Below are 20,524 nucleotides of genomic sequence, written 5' to 3'. Positions count from 1 at the left end.
CAAAAAATCACTTGAATCCGATATCATGTGACCACTCAATTGAGTTATTGAAATTTTAGTACTTTTCTTAAAGCACCGTGTTCATTGATTTTGTAAGACACAATTGGATGTCGAAACGGTTTCCGATTTGTCTAATTTTTTATAAGGATGATCTATGAATGAATACCTAAAAATTAGATGGTTTGGATTATTGGGAAAAGAATTGTAGGGTACCCTAAAGGGCGTCCCTCAAATAAAATTATTTAAGGGATCCCTCAATAGAAGGGGACTGTATATATATATATATATATATATTAAAAAACGAGTTTAAATATATTTAAAAGGTTAAATGGAGAAAAATAAAGAAGAAAAAAAAAGAGAAAAAGCTAGTTGACATCAGCGAGCCTTTAAGATCAACCTTTGGATCTGCAGTTGTATAAGATTATACGTGCTCACGTTGGGCTTACAAAAAAATTTAACCTTCGCATAGTTGGACTACAAGTGGCCTGATTGGAGGGCTAAAGGATTAAATTTGGTTTGGCCAAATTTTTTTTCAGTCATGACTGAAGATGAATTTTATATTATTTGAGAGTTATATTTGGCCTAGATCCGTAACCGGAGATGGCCTCATATGATCAGTGGAGGAGCTGGAGAATAACAAAACAATAAACGGAAATGGGTGGTTTGATTGATGATGAGATAGGAGGAGACCCAATTCCACCCAGAACCAGCGGATCAGAAAGGCCCTGCCAGCCTGTCTTCCCCAAAATCATTCACGACTGACGCAAGCACGCACTCCAAGTGAAGTTGCCAACACACCAAGTCAATAACAATTGTGCACCACAAAAGACACTTTTTCTCCCCTTGCTCTTGCTATATATCTATCAACACACACATGGATGGGATGTTGTTCATGGCGTTAATGGGTTAAATCCACTAGGACACATAGAGGAGATGGAGAAAATCAAGCAGCTCTGCTCCTGCTCCTGCGATGGATTTTCTTGCTCGCCTCACCTACATTATTAACGTTAATTAATTCATGCTTCACTTACATACCCTATTGTCTCTACAAATTTACACATATTCCTTGTCTTGCGTTGCTTTCCAAGAGAAAGCGAGACACACAGTAGAGAGATATAGATGGCAGAAGAATTTCCTATGACTGGTGGAGATGGCCCAAACAGCTACGCCAAAAATTCCATTTCACAGGTATCTTTTTTTATTTCTTAACAATTCATCCATTCAATTCCCTTCCTTTTCAAGTTTGAGTACTCGAAATCTCTTTTTCTCGACAGTGTGTTCCCACTTTTCTTAATTCCATTTGCCATGATTCTAATAATCTAACCAATGTTTATTTGTTCATCATCTTAAGATACATACACAGTAGTGCTAAGGACGTCAACAAATGATACTTTAAAATATATATATATATATATATTTAGTTTAAACATGCCGTTATTATTTTGTTAATCATCATCAATTTCCTGTAGAGATTAGCAGCAGATGGTGCAAAGGGAATGTTGGTTGCATCAATATTCGAAAACCTTGACATTCAAACTCTGCCGTCTCGGCCTACTACTGCTTCAAGCACAATATTCCGGATTGCTGATTTAGGTTGCTCTACTGGACCTAACACATTCATTCAAGTAAAAAACATAATTGATGCCGTATCTCAAAAATACCACCAGTCTGCTGTTGAACTTCCAGAACTGCAAGTATACTTCAGTGACCTTGTTTCAAATGACTTCAATTATCTCTTTGCCACTCTCCCCCGAGATAGGCAATATTTCGCGGCAGGAGTTCCAGGCTCTTTTCATGGAAGACTCTTCCCTAAAGCCTCTCTTAATTTTGTCTACTCGGCATATGCTCTGCATTGGCTTTCGAAGCTGCCACAAGTGCTACGCGATGCCAACTCTCCTGCATTTAACAAGGGTAGGATTTTGTATGGCAATGCGCCTTATGAAGTTGGCCAGGCATATTCAGCTCAGTATGCCAAGGACATTGAGTGTTTTTTCCATGCTCGAGGACAAGAGCTTGCCCCTGGAGGCCTGATGGTGCTTTTGATTCCGGGGCGTCCCCATGGCACGCTTCCGGCACAGGGTTCTCTTGCCCCATTTTTTGCACCCTTGGAGTTTACTCTTGCTGATATGGTGAATGAGGTACGTAGCAACTTTCACAAATTATCTTCTCCTAAAGTCAAAGATATATAATACTTTATGAATTAATATGTGCATGCAGGGTTTATTAAGTGAGGATAAATTTGACTCTTTCAACTTGCCCTTCTACTGCCCATCTGTGGAGGAGTTGAGGACACTCATAGACGAAAATGGTTGCTTTGATATCTTGAAATTGGAGATCCAAGCCGCTCAGACGCCTGCATATCCTAGTGTACAACAATGTAGAGCTGGGATGGAGAGCATTCTCAAAAAACACTTCGGGGATGAAATTATAGAATTGCTTTTTGATCGATACTCGAAGAACAAAAATATTGCAGGAAGTGCTTCCCTTGTTGCTGATGATGGCCTGGCTGTTGGGTTCTTCGTTCTTGTCAAGCGCAAATATCTTTGATTGGCAACCAGGTAAAACCTACTTTATAAGTAATTTTATAGGATGGAAGAACCAATCAAGTATCCTAAATAAAGGTGATGGCTTTGTTTAGCCTGCAAATCCTAAGGTGAAGTGCTCTTTTTTTTATAATTTTTTTTTTCTGCTTTTTGGCTGGATGATGATTAGAAAATAAAATAAAATAAAAAAAATCTTCCATCCATGTCATGGAGATTAGATTATAAAAATTTATATATGGTCGAGTACGTTAATGATCTTCTTCAACTAATAAATAATGGTATTTCTTGACTTTACCATGACTTTGATGTGAAGCTAAGAAAACTCGTACACTTGGAGAGAGCATTCTCTCTCACAAAACACCTTTTGGCTAGCTCTGAAACTGAAATTAATTATACAAACCGCTTTTTGATCGTTCGTTACTCAAAGAAAATTGCTGAAGATGCCTTGGCGGTTGCCGTTGGATTATTTATCCTCGTCATTCTCAAGCGCAAACTTTGATCATCTAAAGTTGGCTTTGGATAACAACAATTAATTAATTCATTCATGGGCATTGGGCAAACTGTCTGTTTTTATATCTTGTTTTTTTCTTTTAGGTTAATAGATGCTGCCGGCCTGCCTGCCTGCCGAGACACTCAGACATGTAGTTTGATACTTGAGGAGAAGAGAGCAGCTTAATTTACATAGTTTCTTTCTTCTGAGGAGCAATTTGCCGTTGGGTTTGTTTACTAGTACTCTGAGTCGTAGGCCTTCCTTCACTTCATGGTAAAGTCAAGAAATACTACCAACTGGACTGCTCAAAATTCCTGTTAATTTGATAGTATACACAGTGCTTGCTTTTCATATTCAATTAATCGAATGGATCTCTGTTCTTGTCTTAAAAAAAAAACAGATCAATGAATAAGGACAACAAGTTTGCCTTGCACAGCTCACTATTTTCATTGGTTTTTACTTGTCGTAATTAATTTGGGTTTTTTTTTTACGTTGTTTGTCTAGTAATAGTTATAGTACCCAGAAGCAGTAGAATATATATATATATATATATATATAATAATAATGACCCCCATGTGACAATCTGTGCCACTGCCAGCCATACCCCTGACCCCCACAAAACAGAGAGATGGCTCCAGCAGAGGAAAGCAGTAAATTTGAAGCATATCCAATGAAAAGTGGAGATGGCCCCAACAGCTATGCCAACAACTCCACTTACCAGGTTCTGTTTAAACAGCAAAGTTCCTTTCAGTTCTAAAAAAGTTTAATCTTTTAATGGTTCATTTGATACGAACTGATTAATTGATTGATCTCTTTGCATACAAAATTATGTTGCCAAGAAAAACTAAGCCACCATTTTGTCCATCTCTCTTCTCTTTTCCCTTTAATGTCCCTGTTGAAAAAAGTAATGCATATTTGTGTAGATATAACTACGCAATTCTACAAAACTCAAGAAATTACAAACTAGATTATGGAATGTCGGCAACACACAAATATGCAGAGAATATTCTAGATGAAGCCACACACTTGTGGCTGGAGAAAAGAACAGGCAGTGGAGCATGATGGCTAAACAATAGCCACAAAAGTATACAAGTTTCTAATGAAAGCCACACACTTGTGGCTGGAGTAAAAGAAACCAAGTCGGTGGACTTGACGATGTCGGCAAAGAATGCCTATAAATTGGCATGCAATGCAATAAAGCAAAGTGGAGTCAACAAAAACAACTCCCAAACCAGACATGGAGTGAACCAATCAACTCCTAATCTATGTGGGAGTAAACAAGCCAACTCCAAACTATTACGGAGCCAAGAGCTACCCAAATAAAGCTATGTTGAGGAGCCAATAAACTCACCAATCTAAGTGAAGGGCCAAATAGCCTAAACTAATCTATAAATCAAGTGTGGTGGCCAATAAGCCAAAATAAGCTAAGGATGAAGCCAAATAGTGAGTGCTATAATCATATAATTGTTGTTTTGAGTTCTTGAAAATCACTACTCACAAATATATACAATCATTTTATGTAAAGAGATACCCAATTGAAAATTATGGATCGCTCTCATCAAAAAATAAAATAAAATAATGGATCCCCATCCCCTCAATTGAAAGTAACATGTACAATCTCTTATTTTGCAGAGAGGAATCGTTGACATTGCCAAAGAACTTCTACACAAGGAAATTGCAGAAAAGCTTGACATAGAAATCTTTATATCTTCCAACACCTTTCACATTGCAGATTTGGATTGCTCTGTTGGGCCCAATACATTTTTTGCGGTTCAAAACATACTCGAAGCTGTGGAACTCAAATCTCAAAGCCAGGGATTAAATTCTCAGATATCTGAATTTCAAGTTTTCTTCAACGATCATACGCCAAATGATTTTAACATGCTCTTCAAATCCCTCCCTCAAAACAGGCGATACTATGCTGCGGGTGTCCCTGGTTCTTTCTACGGCCGCCTATTTCCTAAAGCTTCTATTCACTTTTTTCACGCTTCTTTTTGCCTTCATTGGCTTTCTAGAGCACCAAAAGAGGTAGCGGATAAAAACTCTTCAGCATGGAATAAAGGACGAATCCATTACCTAAATTCCAGAGAGGAAGTAGTAAAGGCTTATGAAGCTCAACATGGTGAGGACATGGAGTGCTTCCTGCATGCCAGGGCACAAGAGATTGTGTGTGGAGGATTGATGCTACTTATCGTTCCTGGCCTCCCTCATGGAGCCTCTCATTCTCATACCGAGGCAAAGGGATCCCATGAAGTACTAGGATCTTGCCTCATGGACATGGCCAGAAAGGTAAGCTAGCAATGATCATAAATGCTCTAAGCTTGATACTGCACCAGTTTTCTATATAAATAGTTCATCATTGTGATCCTACTATGTCTTGTCATGTTAATAATCAAATCTGTGATAAACACCCCACCACCCCCACACCAAAAGAAGAAGAAGAAGAAGAAGAAGAAATCTCTTTAATATTGAATACTAGCATTATCACCGTAGGACAACAGAGCTGTTTGATTTTACATTTGTTGCTTCTTCAGAATTTCAGAAGACATTTCTTATAGCTGCAACATATATGTGCGTGTTTTTCTCTAATTCAGGGGTTAGTGAAGAGAAAGTAGATTCGTTTAACGTACCAATATATTACATGTCTCCTCAAGAATTGGAAGCTTTAGCATAGCATAGAGAGAATGGAGACCTTGCCTCGCATCTTTCCTCAAGGCACTGTCTCTGGCTCTGGTGCCCAACTAGTTACATCTTAGAGCTGCCGTTGAGGGACTCAGCAAGCAGCAATTGGAGATGAAATCTTAGATGAGCTCTTTGACTTGTGCCATAAGAAATTTGAAGAGCAACCGTCCATGTATGAGTCAGGGATGCCGGTTAATTTTCTTGCTGTGCTTAAACGCAAGGCAACCTGTTGTTATGGTGTGTTTGGTGTTTGTGAAGCTATAGTTAAACTTTCTTGAGCTTCCTATCTTGTTATGTGACTGATTAAAGTGGCATGTAAAATCGCAGTTAATTATATATTTGTAATAACTTGAGCTTCGTATAATAACAGTGTGAAAATAAAGCTAATTTTATTACCTTGATGATCAACCACCACTTCCTTTAATTACTATACCTCTTTACCTACCACTTCCCTTTCACTCTCAGTCGCACAATGCTTTTAGCTACTAGCACGTTTTCAAGGTCCCTTGTGCTTTCCCTTTCATTACCTTTTCTTACATTTATTATTTATTAATATCTGAGTTTTTTCTTTGCTTTTGCTTTTATTTTTGGTTAGATTCGTCAGGTTCTTCATGCCGAGAGGCCCTGCTCAACTCAAATGGTTTTTGTTTTATTTTCTTTTGGCTATTGGATGTGTTTGTTGTTTACTTTTTGGTTACTTGTATTCCTACAATAATTTGGATGGGATAGCATGATTTTCAGATACTGAATCATTTTTGATATCGAAAGCCCTCAATATATAAAGCTATAATTGAACGGGGTCCTAATACATTCTGTTTTGTGCATGATGTAGTTGTATATTACTGTTGTTATTTCCATAAAAGTGATTGGTGAATCGATATCATGCTAACTTATAAGATACACCCCTTTATTCTGCAACAGTTTGATGAAAGTAGAAACTTTTAATCTGCCAACAATAAATATTATAATACATATATAGATGCATCTTAACATCTATATAACTTAGAAGGTCAACCACAGGGTAATCTTTCAGTGCCGGCATGGAGGGAAAGGGGAGAAACAAGAGGATAGGAAGGACGGCGGTGAAAAAGAGAGACAAGGAGAAGGAAACAAAAAGTCTTTTTCCTTTTCCATTGACTATTAATTTTATTTTAATTGATTTACTTTGTCTTTTGATTAGTGGCAAGTAGTGCTGTAGTATCAGCCGACTGTAGTTATAAGAATAACATACATGACATGACATACACCCTACTCACACACACAGAGAAACAGAGAGATGGCAGCAGCAGAGGAAGCCAGTAAATTCTCTGAGGAAGCGAATGCATATCCAATGACAGGTGGAGATGGACCCAACAGCTATGCCAAAAACTCAACTTTGCAGGTTCTTCTATAGTTAGTTTGCTTGGAGGGGGTAATTAGTGGCTGCTATAATAAGATATTTATTGTTTTGATTTATGCAACATCATTATTTACTAAGATTTAAGCATTTTATGTATGGTTCCTTTAACCTAAAGCAAGTATAATGGGTAAATTAGATAGTTCTGTGGATGGAAAAAATTAAAAGATAAACAAGGCAAAGATCACCTTAAAATAAAGTTAACATGCAGGTCTATGCTTTTGTAGAGAGGAGCTGGGGACGCTGCCAAAGAACTTCTAAACGAGGCAATTGCAGAAAAGCTTGACATAGACATCTTGTCATCTTCTAACACTTTTCATATTGCAGATTTGGGTTGCTCTGTCGGGCCAAATACATTTTTCGCAGTTGAAAACATAATTGAAGCTGTGAAATTCAAGTTTCAGAACCAAGGGCTGAATTCTCAAATCCCTGAATTTCAAGTATTCTTCAATGATCATACTCAAAATGATTTTAACATGCTCTTCAGATCCCTCTCGCAGAACAGGCAATACTATGCTGCGGGTGTGCCTGGTTCTTTCTATGGTCGCCTATTTCCTGATGCTTCTATTCACTTTTTTCACTCTTCTTATGCCCTTCAATGGCTTTCTAGAGTACCAAAAGAGGTAGTGGACAAAAACAGTCCAGCATGGAACAAAGGACGAATCCATTACTCTAATTCCACAGATGAAGTAGTAAGGGCTTATGAAGCTCAACATGCTGAGGATATGGAGTGCTTTCTAAATGCCAGGGCACAGGAGACTGCTGATGGAGGAGTAACGGTACTGCTCATTCCAGGCCGCCCCAATGGTACCCCCCATTCTCATCCTGTGGGAAATGTGAGCTTCCAACTTATAGGATCTTGCCTCATGGACATGGCTAGGAAGGTGAGCAATGACCCACTGCTATAAGTTTGTCATTTTATTATTGTGTATGGCTAGTCCATTATAATCCTATTATGTTATGTGTTGGCATATGAATTATATCTGTGTAACTTTACAAAGCCAAATAATGACGCACAATAGAGATAATGTAAAAGAAGTTGGCTAATTTTATTTCCCATATTTGACATTACAATTCTTGCTTTGTAGAATTTCCCAAGACATTTTCTTTATGGCTGCTATGTGTTTTTCCTTTGTGCAGGGAGTAGTAAGTGAAGAGAAAGTAGATGCATTTAACATACCTGTGTATGCCATGTCTCCCCAAGAACTGGAAGCTGCTGTAGAAGGCAATGGACGTTTTAGCCTAGAGAAGATGGAAACCTTACCTCATGTCTCGACACATGGCACGGTCTCTGTAACCCAACTAGTTGTATCTCACCTGAGAGCTGCCTTGGAGGGACGCATCACACAACAATTTGGAGAAGAAATTGTAGATGAGCTCTTTGAATTGTATCTTAAGAAACTTGACGAGCAACCCTCCATCCTTGCATCAGGGACTGCAATTATCTTTCTTGTTGTGCTTAAACGCAAGGCAAATTGATGTGAAAATGCTGTTTCGGTATTCGTGAAGCTATAGTTCAATTTCTTTTAGCTTCATTGTTATGCTAGTTGTTTTATTATATGACAAAGTGACATAAAATTGCTGCAATACACCCATGAGTCTTAGCGCAAGTGGCATGGGATGGACGTGATGGGATTGCTGGACTCCCCATGTAACCAAAAAATTGATGCAGTACAAATTTGTAAGCCACCTAAAATAAGCAGGGGAGGGATGTACTCTATCCTGAGAGGCAATGCTCTTGTTTAAATCATGTTTGAAAACCCTTGGCTCCAGTTATAATCAGATAGTCTGTTTTCTTTTATGGTTCAATTTGGAGTTCAGTGCTGCCACAAATGTAGTCCATAGCAGTATCTAGACGTATACACTAATTATTGTTAGACTAATAATAATACTATAATCAGAAAACCTAATATCGATCTAACAAAGGCCGGCAGGGAAGATTGGACTGAGTTAACAGATAACTGAGGTATGAGGATGAGATGTGAAAGTTTTGAAAATTGAATAATAATATTCATTTCAGTTTGGACTATGGAGGTTTGAATAATGTTCACATCAGTTTGATTATGGTATTAATCAAGGAAAAAAATATGCTTTGACTAATTCATTTAACACTCTCCCACAGACAGTCAAAGAGTATGCAAAATAATAAAATAAGATGACACATAAGAAACAACAACAAACCGGCGGGAATGAATATAATACTAATGATGATAATGGACTTTCCCACACCAAAAAAAGAAAGAAGAGCACCCGGAGAGAGAGGGAGAAAGATGGCAGCAGAGAAAACCAGTAAGTTGTCTGAAGCATATCCCATGAAAGCTGGAGATGGCCCCAACAGCTATGCCAAGAACTCCGCTTACCAGGTTATTCTATAGTTAACTTTGACATGGGTTTGCAGTTGACTGATTTATTGCCTCTTCTGCTAAAACAGCATAGTTTTCGGTTGCATAAAGCATGACTGCTATAATTATTGTTTTGTTTTCTAGAAAATCATTACTTTGTAAACTTACTAATACATAGCAGAATCTTATGTATGGCTAACTTAACCAAAATCAAGTTATTGGGTAAATCAGATAGTTATGTAGACAACTCAAATTGAAAATGTTGAGTCCTCTCTACTAAAAGAACATGCACATACTCTGCTTTTGCAGAAAGTTGTTGTGGGTGCTGCCAAAACACTTCTGAACAGGGCAATTGCGGAAAAGCTTGACGTAGAGATCTTTCTGTCCTCCAACACCTTTCACATTGCAGACTTGGGCCACATACGTTTCTTTCTGTTGAAAACATACTTGAAGCTGTAGAATTTAAGTATCAAGGCCAAGGCTTCAATTCTCAAATCCTGGAATTTCAAGTTTTCTTTAATGATCACACTTCAAATGATTTTAACATGCTTTTCAAATCCCTCCCTCAAAGCAGGCAATACTATGCTGCGGGTGTGCCTGGTTCTTTCTGTGGTCGCATATTTGCTAATGCTTCCATTCACCTTGTTCACTCTTCTTATGCCCTTCATTGGCTTTCTAGAGTACCAAAAGAGATAGTGGACATAGACAGTCCTGCTTGGAACAATGGTCGAATCGATTATTCAAATTCCACAGAGGAAGTAGTAAGGGCTTATGAAGCTCAATATGCCGAGGACATGGAGTGCTTCCTGCATGCCAGGGCACAAGAGATTGTGCATGGAGGATTGATGGTACTTATCATTCCAGGCCGCCCCAATGGTACCCCTCATTCTCTGACTGTGTCAAATGCGGTCCATCAACTTTTGGGATCTTGCCTCATGGACTTGGCTAGGAAGGTAAGCAACTATCGGGTATCGACTGCTCTAAGTTTTATAGAACACTCCAATATGTCCCTTGGAAGAAATGACAGCTATGTGTGTTTTCTTTATGCAGGGAGTAGTTAGGGAAGAGAAAGTAGATTCTTTTAATATACCTATCTATAACACGTCTCCTCAAGAACTGGAAGCTGCCGTAGAGAAAAATGGTTGTTTTAGCACAGAGAAAATGGAAAACTTACCTCGTATCTCGGCACTTGACATTGACAATGTTACTAGACGTGCCCAACTAATTGCATATCATATTAGAGCTACCACAGAGGGACTCATCAAGCAGCAATTTGGAGATGAAATCTTAGATGAGCTCTTTGGCTTGTATAGTAAGAAACTTGAACAGCAACCATCAATCTTTGAGTCAGGGAAGGCAATTAACTTTCTTCTTGTGCTCAAACGCAATGCAAATTGATTTTGAATACGCTGTTTGGTATTCATCAAGCTGTTGTTAACCTTTTTATCATATGAACATGTAAAATTAATAAGAGCCTGAGGAGACAAGTATTCTTATGTAAACCATTGAAAACCTTTGGCTCAAAACAGAATTGCATGTGATTTGAGTGGTTTTCTTATGTAGTTCAGTCTAGAGTTCGATGACGCCACAAATGAATACCTATCCTCGTTGTATTTTCACCATAGTTTGGATTCCAACTGATATAAAATGATTTGAGTTTTTATCACACCTTAAGTGAATTCAAAATGATCTTGGCATCCTTCCCTCTGAAGTTGATCTGCCTGGTTTAATCTATTGTTGCCATTTGTTGATTTTGTTCATTGGCTTTTCTGAGATAGCAAAGGAGGTAGTGGACAGGAACTCCCCGACAAACAATTCCTTTCTTGATCGTGAAGCCTTTTCCACTATTTGTTGGAATCTTGTCTCGTATCATAGATATAGCCACGAAGGTATGCCATTGATCAGCATCAGCAGGCCATAAGTCTAATATGGACACATCAATATGAACTCAACTTATTTGTCTAGCACCGCATCACCACAAAGGACGTTTTCTATTTTCTTATGCTTTTCTTAATTAATTTCCTGTCTTAGGGTTTAGCGTCAAGTAGCAGTGGCAGATACAATAACAATGATCCCTGCAATACAATATCCCATACGTTCTAACTCCCAACAGAGACAGAGAGAGAGAGAGAGAGAGAGAGAGAGAGAGAGATGGCTCCAGCAGAGGAAACCAGTAAATTCTGTGAAGCATATCCAATGAAAGGTGGAGATGGACCCAACAGCTATGCCAACAACTCCACTTACCAGGTTTCTTCTATAATACCTTCACCTGTTGTTTTTTTAAAACAGCATAGTTTAGTTTTAGTTGAAATAAACTCTATATATAAACTGTTTATGTATGGCATTCCTTCAACCATAACCAAATAGCTCAGGTATTAGGTAAATTACATAGTTCTTGTTGGAAGAAAATTAAAAATTAGGGAACCCCTCAACTGACTGTATCCTGCACATTTCTGCTTTTACAGAGAGGAGTTGTGGATGCTGCCAAAGAACTTCTGAGTAAGGCAATTGCAGAAAAGCTTGATATAGACATCTTGTTATCTTCCAACAGCTTTCAAATTGCAGATTTGGGTTGCTCTGTAGGGCCAAATACATTTTTCGCGGTTGAAAACATAGTTGAAGCTGCGAAATTCAAGTTTCAAAGCCAAGGGCAGGATTCTCAAGTTCCTGAATTTCAAGTCTTCTTTAATGATCATACCCCAAATGATTTTAACATGCTCTTCAAATCCCTCCCTCAGAATAGGCGATACTACGCAGTCGGTGTGCCTGGTTCTTTCTATGGTCGCATATTTCCTAATGCTTCCATTCACTTTGTTCACTCGTCTTATGCAATTCAATGGCTTTCAAGCGTACCAAAAGTAGTAGTGGACAAAACCTCACCTGCTTGGAATAAAGGACGAATCCATTACCTAAATTCCCCAGAAGAAGTAGCAAGGGCTTATGAAGCTCAATATACAGAGGACATGGAGTGCTTCCTGCATGCCAGGGCTCAAGAGATTGTGTATGGAGGATTGATGGTACTTACCGTTCCGGGCCGCCCCAATGGTAGTTCTCATTCTCATTCTTCGATAAATATGAGCTTTCAACTTTTAGGATCTGCCCTCATGGACTTGGCTAGGAAGGTAAAACTGGTCTAAGTTTGATACTGTACTACTATGTATAGCTAGTTCTTTTTTATCCTATTATGTTTTGTCATGTAAATATCTCAGAGATGAAAAAAGAGACTTGTTTAATTTTAACATCATTATAACCCTACGATGAAATGATATTTCGACATAGTGCAGATGACAATGCTTATCTCTTACGAAGCCAAATAATGCAACAAGATAAAGAACCATGTAAAACAAATTTGATTTCAGAATTAGTGTTGCTTTATATTGGACAGTACAAGACATCCTTATGGCTGCTATGTTTTTTATTTATGCAGGGTGGTGTTAGCGAAGAGAAAGTAGATTCATTTAACATACCAATATATTGCATGTCCCCCCAAGAACTGGAAGCTGCTGTAGAACGAAATGGAAGTTTTAGCATAGAGAGTATGGAAAACTTACCTCATGTCTCGGTAGATGACACTGTCTCAAAATCTCAACTATTAGCAGCTCACATGAGAGCTGGCATGGAGGGGCTCGTCAAGCAGAAATTTGGAGAAGAAATCTTAGATGAGCTCTTTGACTTGTTTCGTAAGAAACTTGAAGAGGCACCATTCTTCATTGAGACAGGGAAGACAATTAGCTTTCTCTGTGTGCTTAGGCGCAAGGGAAATGGACTTGAACATGCTGTTTAGAATTTCCTTTATCCTGTTTTTATGTTTGTTTCCGTAAGTGATATATAAGTTGCTGCAATATAAGTTTGTAAGGCACTTATAATAAGCGAGAGAGAGATACACTCTTTGCCTGAGAGACAGTGCTTGTAATGTGTACAAAACCGATGGCCTAATAATTAATATTGGCATGTAGTTCATGACAACTTGAAGTGTTTTGCATGCGCAGTTGATGTGTCATATGCTTGAAGCTCTTTCCTTGCATGAATTAATATCTCAGTAGTTAGTTGTAGATATTAACAACCACCCTCATACGAGAAAGAGCAGAGGAAACTAGCCAAGGACATGGAGTGTTTCCTGCATGCCAGGGCAGAAGAGTTTGTATGGAGGACTGATGGTACTTATCATTCCAGGCCGCCCTGACGGTACTCTGATTCTGATGCTCCGGCAAATATGAACTTTGAACTTTTAGGATCTTACCTCATGGACTTGGCTAGGGAGCTAAGCAATGATCAGCTGCTCAAAGTGTGATCTTTTATTACTTGGAGCCATCAATATTGAATAAACCATAAATATTATGTACAAAATGGTTCTGTCCTTTGAATTTAACAAGAAAAAATTAACATAGAAAAAGATGACTAATCTGTCTTACACTCTGGACTTTTTCAATTGTCTTCTGCTTTTCTTAATTGATTTATTTAGTCTTTGGTTTATGTCAAGTAGCAGAATAGTCATACCGATCCCTGCAATACAAATATGCCATCACTCCCCCCTCAAAGAAAACAGAGGAGAGAGAGAGAAAGAGATGGCAGAACTGGAAACCAGTAAACTCTCAGAAGCATTTTCAATGAATGGTGGAGATGGGCCCAACAGCTATGCCAAAAACTCTACTTTACAGGTTAATATCCTTTACAGGGAATTTAGGTGCAATTTAGTAATTTAAGGAGGTCTTCAATGGGCATGTTCTGATTCTGATTGAAACAGCTCAGTTTTCAGTTCAAATACAATACAAAAGCAAACATTTCTTCTTCTTCTGCAAAACTCATTTAATTACTGTTATGAAATTCCAAGAATGTCATATATATACACACACAATAGCTGATCTAATTATATGACCCCTCAACTAAAGTAACTTGCATACTTTGTGCTGTTGCAGAGAGGCGTTGTGGATGCTACCAAAGAACTTCTAAGTAAGGCAATTGCAGAAAGCCTTGACATAGAAACCTTGTTATCGTCCAAAACCTTTCACATTGCAGATCTCGGTTGCTCTGTTGGTCCTAATACATTTTTTTCAGTTGAAAACTTACTTGAAGCTTTGGAATTCAAGTATCAAAACCAAGGGCTGAATTCTCAAATCCTTGAATTTCAAGTTTTCTTTAATGACCATACCCCAAATGATTTTAACATGCTATTCAAATCCCTCGCGCAGAACAGACGATACTATGCTGCGGGTGTACCTGGTTCTTTCTATGGTCGCCTATTTCCAAATGCTTCTATTCAAATGGTTCACTCTTCTTATGCCACTCACTGGCTTTCTAGAGTACCAAAAGAGGTAGCGGACAGAAATACTCCGGCGTGGAACAAAGGAAGAATCTATTACTCAAATTCCACAGATGAAGTAGTAATGGCTTATGAAGCCCAATATGCTGAGGACATGGAGTACTTCCTGCATGTCAGGGCACAAGAGATTGTGCATGGAGGACTGATGCTACTTATCATTATAGGGCGCCCCAATGGTACCCCTCATTCCGATTCTCGGGCCAATATTACCTTTCAAATTTTAGGATCTTGCCTCATGGACTTGGCTAGGAAGGTAAGCAATGATTAATTGCTGTATGGTTTACAATTATTTTGCTTATTTAGAATTGCACAAGACATTTCCATGTGGCAACTGTGTGTATTTCTTTTATGCAGGGAATAGTTAGTGAAGAGAAAGTGGATTCTTTTAACGTACCTTGGTATTGCACGTCTCCCCAAGAAGTGGAAGCTGCTGTAGAACGAAATGGATGTTTTAGCATAGAGAGCATAGAAAACTTACCTGCTGTCAAGCCTCCTGACAATGTCTCTAAGACCCAGCTATTTGCATCTCACATGAGAGCTGCTGGGGAAGGGCTCGTCAAACATCATTTTGGAGAAGAAATCTTAGACGAGCTCTTCGACTTGTATCAAAAGAAACTTGAAGAGCAACCCTCAGCCGTTGAGTCAGGGAAGTCGATTAGCTTCCTCGTTGTGCTTAAACGCAAGGCTTAGTTGACATGTAAAAATGTTGCAATATATAAATTGGTGAGCCCCCTAGCTATAATAAGAAGGGTAGAGATATAATCCTAACCTGAGAGGCAGATGTTATTTAAATCATGTTTGGAATCATAATATAGTACTCTTCCCATTTGCTTCTTATATCATGGGAGTTGGGTTTATCTATCAGCCTTGAGTCCGATTTCTACAAACTTGGTTACATATTGTTGTGTTTGGTCACCGGAGAAGATTTACCCATATTCGGCACATATTTGCTTTGTACTTTTATTTGTTCATCAATAATATACTGTCGCTTATTTTCAACCAAAAAAAAAAAAAAACTTGGTTACATGTGATGTTTACTTGTTCAAATGAAGCAGAAATAAGAAACTCCATGCAAAACAGAGCAGCATCCTGTTCTGTTGTTGAGTTCGTTATTTCTGCAATGATGTCTCCTATGCAGCTTCCATTTAGGAATGATGTATCCGGAATTTGCACAATAAAAAACCCATGGAAACGTAAGGGTATAATAGGAATTAGAAAATTTGGTGAAGAGTAACTTTCGCCTTAAGTAGCGATTGAGGAGGACCATCAGATTACATAATTTGAACGTCTCAGATGAAGAGAAGAGGAGAGAGTAGGAGGAAAGGAGAAAAGGAGAGGATCTTGTGAAATGGATCTGTCGCTGTCTTTTAAAAGACAAAAGAACATGAAAACACCAAAGGACAAAAGAAACAGGAAAACACGACCAGTCAATTCCTCTTTTCGTTTCCTACCAAATTTTGAACTTTGAAGCACAGAGATGGCAGCACCACAGGAAAGCAGTAAATTCTGTGAAGCATTTCCAATGAAAAGTGGAGATGGGCCCAAGAGCTATGCCAAGAACTCCACTTTCCAGGTTCTTTTCTAGTATTTTTTTACTGTGAGATGTAGTCTGATCTGATGAATCTAATAGTTAAATAGTTCGTAGTAATAATTATAGAAATTACATGTTGCATGTATATTGATAATGTAGCTCATTTAAGCTGTGTTGTCTGTACATTTTGTTGATTGTGTAAATTCTAGTCCAAATCTGAAATATTCATTTGTATTCAAATTACCCCTTAGGTATTTGTAATTAGTGACTGTTACATTCATATAGTTATTGTTCTGAGTTGGGAAAACTTTGTACTTACTAAGAGATAATCATCTTATGTATTGTTCCCTTAACCAAAATCCAATGAATTAGGTGAATTGGATTGTTCTGGAGACAGAACAAACTAATATCATGGATCTCACCTCAACTACAAGTAGCATGCTCAATCTCTGCTTTTGCAGAGAGAAGCTGTGGATGTTGCCAAGCAACTTATAGTAAAGGAAATTGCAGAAAAGCTTGACATAGACATATTGTTATCTTCCAAGTCCAACACCTTTCACATTGCAGATTTGGGTTGCTCTACGGGGCCTAATACATTTTCTGCAGTTGAAGGCATCCTCGAGGCGGTGCAGCTAAAGTATCAGTCCCAAATGATGAATTCCCAAGTCCCTGAATTTCAAGTTTTCTTCAATGATCATACCACAAATGATTTTAACATGCTCTTCAAATCCCTCCCTCAGAACAGGCCATACTATGCCGTGGGTGTGCCCGGTTCTTTCTATGGTCGCATATTTCCTAATGCTTCCATTCACTTTGTTCACTCTTCTTTTTCCCTTCATTGGCTTTCTAGAGTACCAAAACAAGTAGTGGACAGAAACAGTCCAGCTTGGAACAAAGGACGAATCCAGTACTCAAATTCCACAGATGAAGTAGTGAGGGCTTATGAAGCTCAATTTGCCGAGGACATGGGGTGTTTCCTGCATGCCAGGGCACAAGAGATTGTGCATGGAGGATTGATGGTAATTATCACTCCAGGCCGCCCCAATGGTTCCTCTCATTCTGATTCTGTGGCAAATGCGACCTTACTACTTGTAGGATCTTGCCTAATGGACATGGCTAAAGAGGTAAGCAACGATCCACTGCTTCAAAATTTATGTTTTACTGCAGCATTCTGACTGACCCCTATTTGCAGGGTGTTCTTCTCGAAGAGAAAGTAGATTCTTTCAATCTGCCTATGTATTACATGTCTCCCCAAGAACTGGAAGCTGCCGTTGAACAAAATGGATTTTTTAGCATAGAGAGACTGGAATACTTACCTCGGGTGCCGGTGGATGACACTGTCTCGGAAAAATTGGCATCTCATCTGAGAGCTGCCTTGGAGGGACTCATCAAGCAGCAATTTGGAGAAGAAATCTTAGATGAGCTCTTTGACCGGTACCGTAAGAAAGTTGAAGGGCAACTCTCTATCCTTGATATTGACTCAGGGAAGCCAACTCATTTTCTGGCGGCACTTAAACGCAAGGCAAATTGATTAAACATGCGGTGTTTTGGTATTTGTGAACATCAATAGCTGGATTTCCTTTAGGTCATAATTCTTTTTGGGGGGTTTTATTATGACTAGAGGACATCTTGGACATCTTTGTGATTGCTGATTTGATTTGCAAAAAATAAACATCTTCATCAGTTTGGAGAAAGTGGACACTTTAAACTTTAATCTACCAATAACTTGAGGCAGCTCTTAGAACAGAATATAAAAGCTTCTTATTATGTAACTCACGTCAGGTGGCAGCATCTTAATGGTCCATGCAAATTTGGCTTTGAATTTGACAAGTTGAGTGCATGGGATGATGACATATAACCATCTTAGATTACTTTAATTTCCTTTTGGCCAAATATGACCACATAATGACTCCCAGCTAATTCTATTTTGTCTGCATGATGAGTCGATGACAACATTCTATCTATTACCTCCAAGATCCAACGTTGACCGGAAAACATTTTATCTATGAATCTGCAGTTTAAGGGTGTGTTGTTTTTCCAATTTCCTATATATTAAAGAATTAATGTCATGCGTCTCTTGCTGGCTGGCGGCCATTTTACTCCCTCAATGGCTTCATTTCCGATGAAATAATAATAATAAACTTACAGTCACCACAAGAATAAAGATTTCCGAATGGAATAAATAAGGCCCTTCACATCAGTACCCTCCTCAAAGGAATACGATCTATTAATCCAAAAGATTCAATCATAGCGGAGAAACAACAAGAGAGATCGAGAGAGATGGCAGATTTGGTGGCATATTCTATGAACGGTGGACATGGCCTCTACAGCTACAGCAAAAACTCTACTTTTCAGGTGCAACATGTCACTCTCAATAATGTTGTCTCAAAGATTTCATTTAATTTTTTTCTCTCAATAATTTTTGCTGTGGTTAAATGATGTAGAACGGATGGCAGATTTTATCGCGGTTGAGCTAGAAAAAGGACGTAGCGGGAATTTGCAGATTTGTTGTCCGAGCTCCGATTAGGACGCAAAATACCATTTTGGAAAGGGTACGATGGATTTTGGCATTCTGAGATCGTTTGGCCTTTCAAAACTGCATTCAAAGTTTCGTAGTTAATTCTCCGAATAAATTCTGTTTTTTAGTTTTAATGTAATAACTCCCCTAGCAGTTCAAGGGTTGAGAGTTGTGTATTTAGATAGGTTTGTCTGACGTTTCTGATTATCTCAGATTTTAATAAAATTATCCCAAGAGAATTCCTCTTAATTTCTGGTGGAATCCAAATTTCTTGTTACTCAAGGTTTCGCTTGAAACCTTCGTTGCTTGTGCTGCATCATTAAATTCATACAAAAGTAACCCGAAGCTTGTCCTTTTTTGTAGAGAAAAGCTATAGATGCTGGCAAGGAACTGATCAAAGAAGCAATTTCTGAAAAGCTTGATATCAAAAGCTTCTCTTCTTCAAACACCTTTCGAGTTACAGATTTAGGCTGCGCTGTAGGGCCTAACACATTCCATGCAGTGCAAAACATAGTGGACGCTGTGGAGCAAAAGTATCAAAGCCAAGGACACAATTCTCAACTCCCTGAGTTCCAAGTTTTTTTCAGTGATCACATCTCCAATGATTTCAATGCGCTCTTCCAATCTCTGCCTCCAGACAGGCGTTACTACGCCACGGGTGTTCCCGGCTCTTTTTATTCTCGTTTATTTCCCAAGGCCTTTCTTCACTTTGCTTACTCTTCATATGCTCTCCAATGTCTCTCTAAAGTGCCAGAAGAAGTGGTGGACATGAACTCTCCTGCTTGGAACAAAGGGAGGATTCATTACTCGAAGTCTGCAGACCAAGTTGTGAAGGCATACACAACTCAGTATGCCAAGGACATGGAGTGCTTTCTAAACGCTAGAGCCCAAGAGATTGTGTGTGGAGGATTGATGGCCTTTGTTGTCCCAGGCCGCCCCAATGGAATCCCTCATACAGAAGTTTTCGTCAATACAGCGAAAGAACTCTTTGGATCCTGCCTCATGGACATGGCCAAGAAGGTAAGAAATTAATCAGCTTCAATTTTAAGATCACATATATGGTGTAAAAAAGACAGAGATATGCTGCTTAGCTTAAGCTGGTAACTGACCTTTTTATTTTGCTGAGTAGGGTATCATCTCTGAAGAAAAAGTGGACTGCTTTAATATACCACAATATATCGCTTCTCTGGAAGAAGTAGAAGCGATTGTGAAAGCGAATGGATATTTCAGCGTAGAAATGATGGAAAACTTGACACAGGAAAAACCACCTCCTAAGGTGTTTGCCATTGGTGTGAGATCCGGAATGGAGGGAATGATTCGGAAGCATTTCGGAGATGAGATTATGGATGAGCTTTTTGATTCATTTGGCAAGAAACTTGAAGAATCCTCCTCCGTCCTCGAATCAAAGAAATCAGTTAGCTTGTTTGTTTTACTCAAACGCAGAGCAACTGAGTAACAAAACAATGCAGCTTTCTCTAGTTCATCAGCCATTTTGAAGATTTGAAGCTCCTAACAATCGTTGTAGCTCTTTTTTATTTTAGTTAGAAAGATAATAAATGAAGAATTAATGTTCTTCAATTGTCAATGTAAAAGATTAAATGAGTGAAAAATAAAATAAGAATAATGTTTTTTTTTTTTTCTGCTTGACAATGGCAACTGTTATGGGTCTTTGCTTTCCAATAATGTTTTCTTTTCTTCTGCT

General features: G+C 38.6%; 7 protein-coding genes and 1 pseudogene across 12 annotated transcripts; all 8 read left to right on the top strand.

Annotated features, from left to right (window-relative positions):
• LOC18777974 (probable S-adenosylmethionine-dependent methyltransferase At5g37990) lies at nucleotides 323-3,689 on the top strand. Of its 3 annotated transcripts, none has more exons than XM_020563877.1 (4): nucleotides 323-1,188; nucleotides 1,470-2,138; nucleotides 2,218-2,558; nucleotides 3,632-3,689. In XM_020563877.1, the coding sequence occupies exons 1-3, from the start codon at nucleotides 1,120-1,122 to the stop codon at nucleotides 2,545-2,547; spliced, it is 1,068 nt and encodes a 355-aa protein (XP_020419466.1). In that variant the 5' UTR covers nucleotides 323-1,119; the 3' UTR covers nucleotides 2,548-2,558; nucleotides 3,632-3,689. The 3 variants fall into 3 exon arrangements, 2 of the variants coding, with proteins under 2 accessions (XP_020419466.1, XP_020419465.1); XR_002271681.1 differs by lacking the exon at nucleotides 3,632-3,689 and adding an exon at nucleotides 3,138-3,482 and having other exon boundaries at nucleotides 324-1,188; nucleotides 2,218-2,653; XM_020563876.1 differs by lacking the exon at nucleotides 3,632-3,689 and adding an exon at nucleotides 3,138-3,482 and having other exon boundaries at nucleotides 324-1,188.
• LOC18777491 (probable S-adenosylmethionine-dependent methyltransferase At5g38100) lies at nucleotides 3,644-5,707 on the top strand. The gene is made up of 3 exons (XM_020564805.1): nucleotides 3,644-3,754; nucleotides 4,666-5,326; nucleotides 5,628-5,707. The coding sequence occupies exons 1-3, from the start codon at nucleotides 3,662-3,664 to the stop codon at nucleotides 5,705-5,707; spliced, it is 834 nt and encodes a 277-aa protein (XP_020420394.1). The 5' UTR covers nucleotides 3,644-3,661.
• Nucleotides 5,787-8,700, top strand: LOC18777346 (probable S-adenosylmethionine-dependent methyltransferase At5g38100). Of its 2 annotated transcripts, XM_020563875.1 has the most exons (4): nucleotides 5,787-6,831; nucleotides 6,980-7,096; nucleotides 7,339-7,995; nucleotides 8,252-8,700. In XM_020563875.1, the coding sequence occupies exons 2-4, from the start codon at nucleotides 6,992-6,994 to the stop codon at nucleotides 8,588-8,590; spliced, it is 1,101 nt and encodes a 366-aa protein (XP_020419464.1). In that variant the 5' UTR covers nucleotides 5,787-6,831; nucleotides 6,980-6,991; the 3' UTR covers nucleotides 8,591-8,700. The 2 variants fall into 2 exon arrangements, with proteins under 2 accessions (XP_020419464.1, XP_020419463.1); XM_020563874.1 differs by having other exon boundaries at nucleotides 5,787-7,096.
• Nucleotides 9,357-11,011, top strand: LOC18778096 (annotated as a pseudogene).
• LOC109949164 (probable S-adenosylmethionine-dependent methyltransferase At5g38100) lies at nucleotides 11,403-13,406 on the top strand. Of its 2 annotated transcripts, XM_020563873.1 has the most exons (4): nucleotides 11,403-11,700; nucleotides 11,919-11,952; nucleotides 12,037-12,575; nucleotides 12,881-13,406. In XM_020563873.1, the coding sequence occupies exons 1-4, from the start codon at nucleotides 11,605-11,607 to the stop codon at nucleotides 13,235-13,237; spliced, it is 1,026 nt and encodes a 341-aa protein (XP_020419462.1). In that variant the 5' UTR covers nucleotides 11,403-11,604; the 3' UTR covers nucleotides 13,238-13,406. The 2 variants fall into 2 exon arrangements, with proteins under 2 accessions (XP_020419462.1, XP_020419461.1); XM_020563872.1 differs by having other exon boundaries at nucleotides 11,919-12,575.
• Nucleotides 14,019-15,463, top strand: LOC109949165 (probable S-adenosylmethionine-dependent methyltransferase At5g37990). Its single transcript, XM_020563879.1, has 3 exons — nucleotides 14,019-14,111; nucleotides 14,370-15,026; nucleotides 15,128-15,463. Exons 1-3 carry the CDS (start codon nucleotides 14,019-14,021, stop codon nucleotides 15,461-15,463), a joined length of 1,086 nt encoding a protein of 361 aa, XP_020419468.1.
• Nucleotides 16,194-18,077, top strand: LOC109949239 (probable S-adenosylmethionine-dependent methyltransferase At5g38100). Its single transcript, XM_020564353.1, has 3 exons — nucleotides 16,194-16,346; nucleotides 16,766-17,428; nucleotides 17,497-18,077. Exons 1-3 carry the CDS (start codon nucleotides 16,251-16,253, stop codon nucleotides 17,833-17,835), a joined length of 1,098 nt encoding a protein of 365 aa, XP_020419942.1. The 5' UTR covers nucleotides 16,194-16,250; the 3' UTR covers nucleotides 17,836-18,077.
• On the top strand, nucleotides 18,413-20,453 carry LOC109949170 (probable S-adenosylmethionine-dependent methyltransferase At5g38100). 2 transcript variants are annotated; one of them, XM_020563908.1, is made up of 3 exons: nucleotides 18,413-18,659; nucleotides 19,186-19,842; nucleotides 19,952-20,453. In XM_020563908.1, the coding sequence occupies exons 1-3, from the start codon at nucleotides 18,585-18,587 to the stop codon at nucleotides 20,276-20,278; spliced, it is 1,059 nt and encodes a 352-aa protein (XP_020419497.1). In that variant the 5' UTR covers nucleotides 18,413-18,584; the 3' UTR covers nucleotides 20,279-20,453. The 2 variants fall into 2 exon arrangements, 1 of the variants encoding a protein (XP_020419497.1); XR_002271688.1 differs by lacking the exons at nucleotides 19,186-19,842; nucleotides 19,952-20,453 and adding an exon at nucleotides 18,749-19,100 and having other exon boundaries at nucleotides 18,568-18,659.

Source organism: Prunus persica, chromosome G5, assembly GCF_000346465.2.
Source record: "Prunus persica cultivar Lovell chromosome G5, Prunus_persica_NCBIv2, whole genome shotgun sequence".
NCBI classification, from domain to species: Eukaryota; Viridiplantae; Streptophyta; class Magnoliopsida; order Rosales; family Rosaceae; genus Prunus; species Prunus persica.
This window is presented reverse-complemented; position numbering and strand designations above follow the sequence as displayed.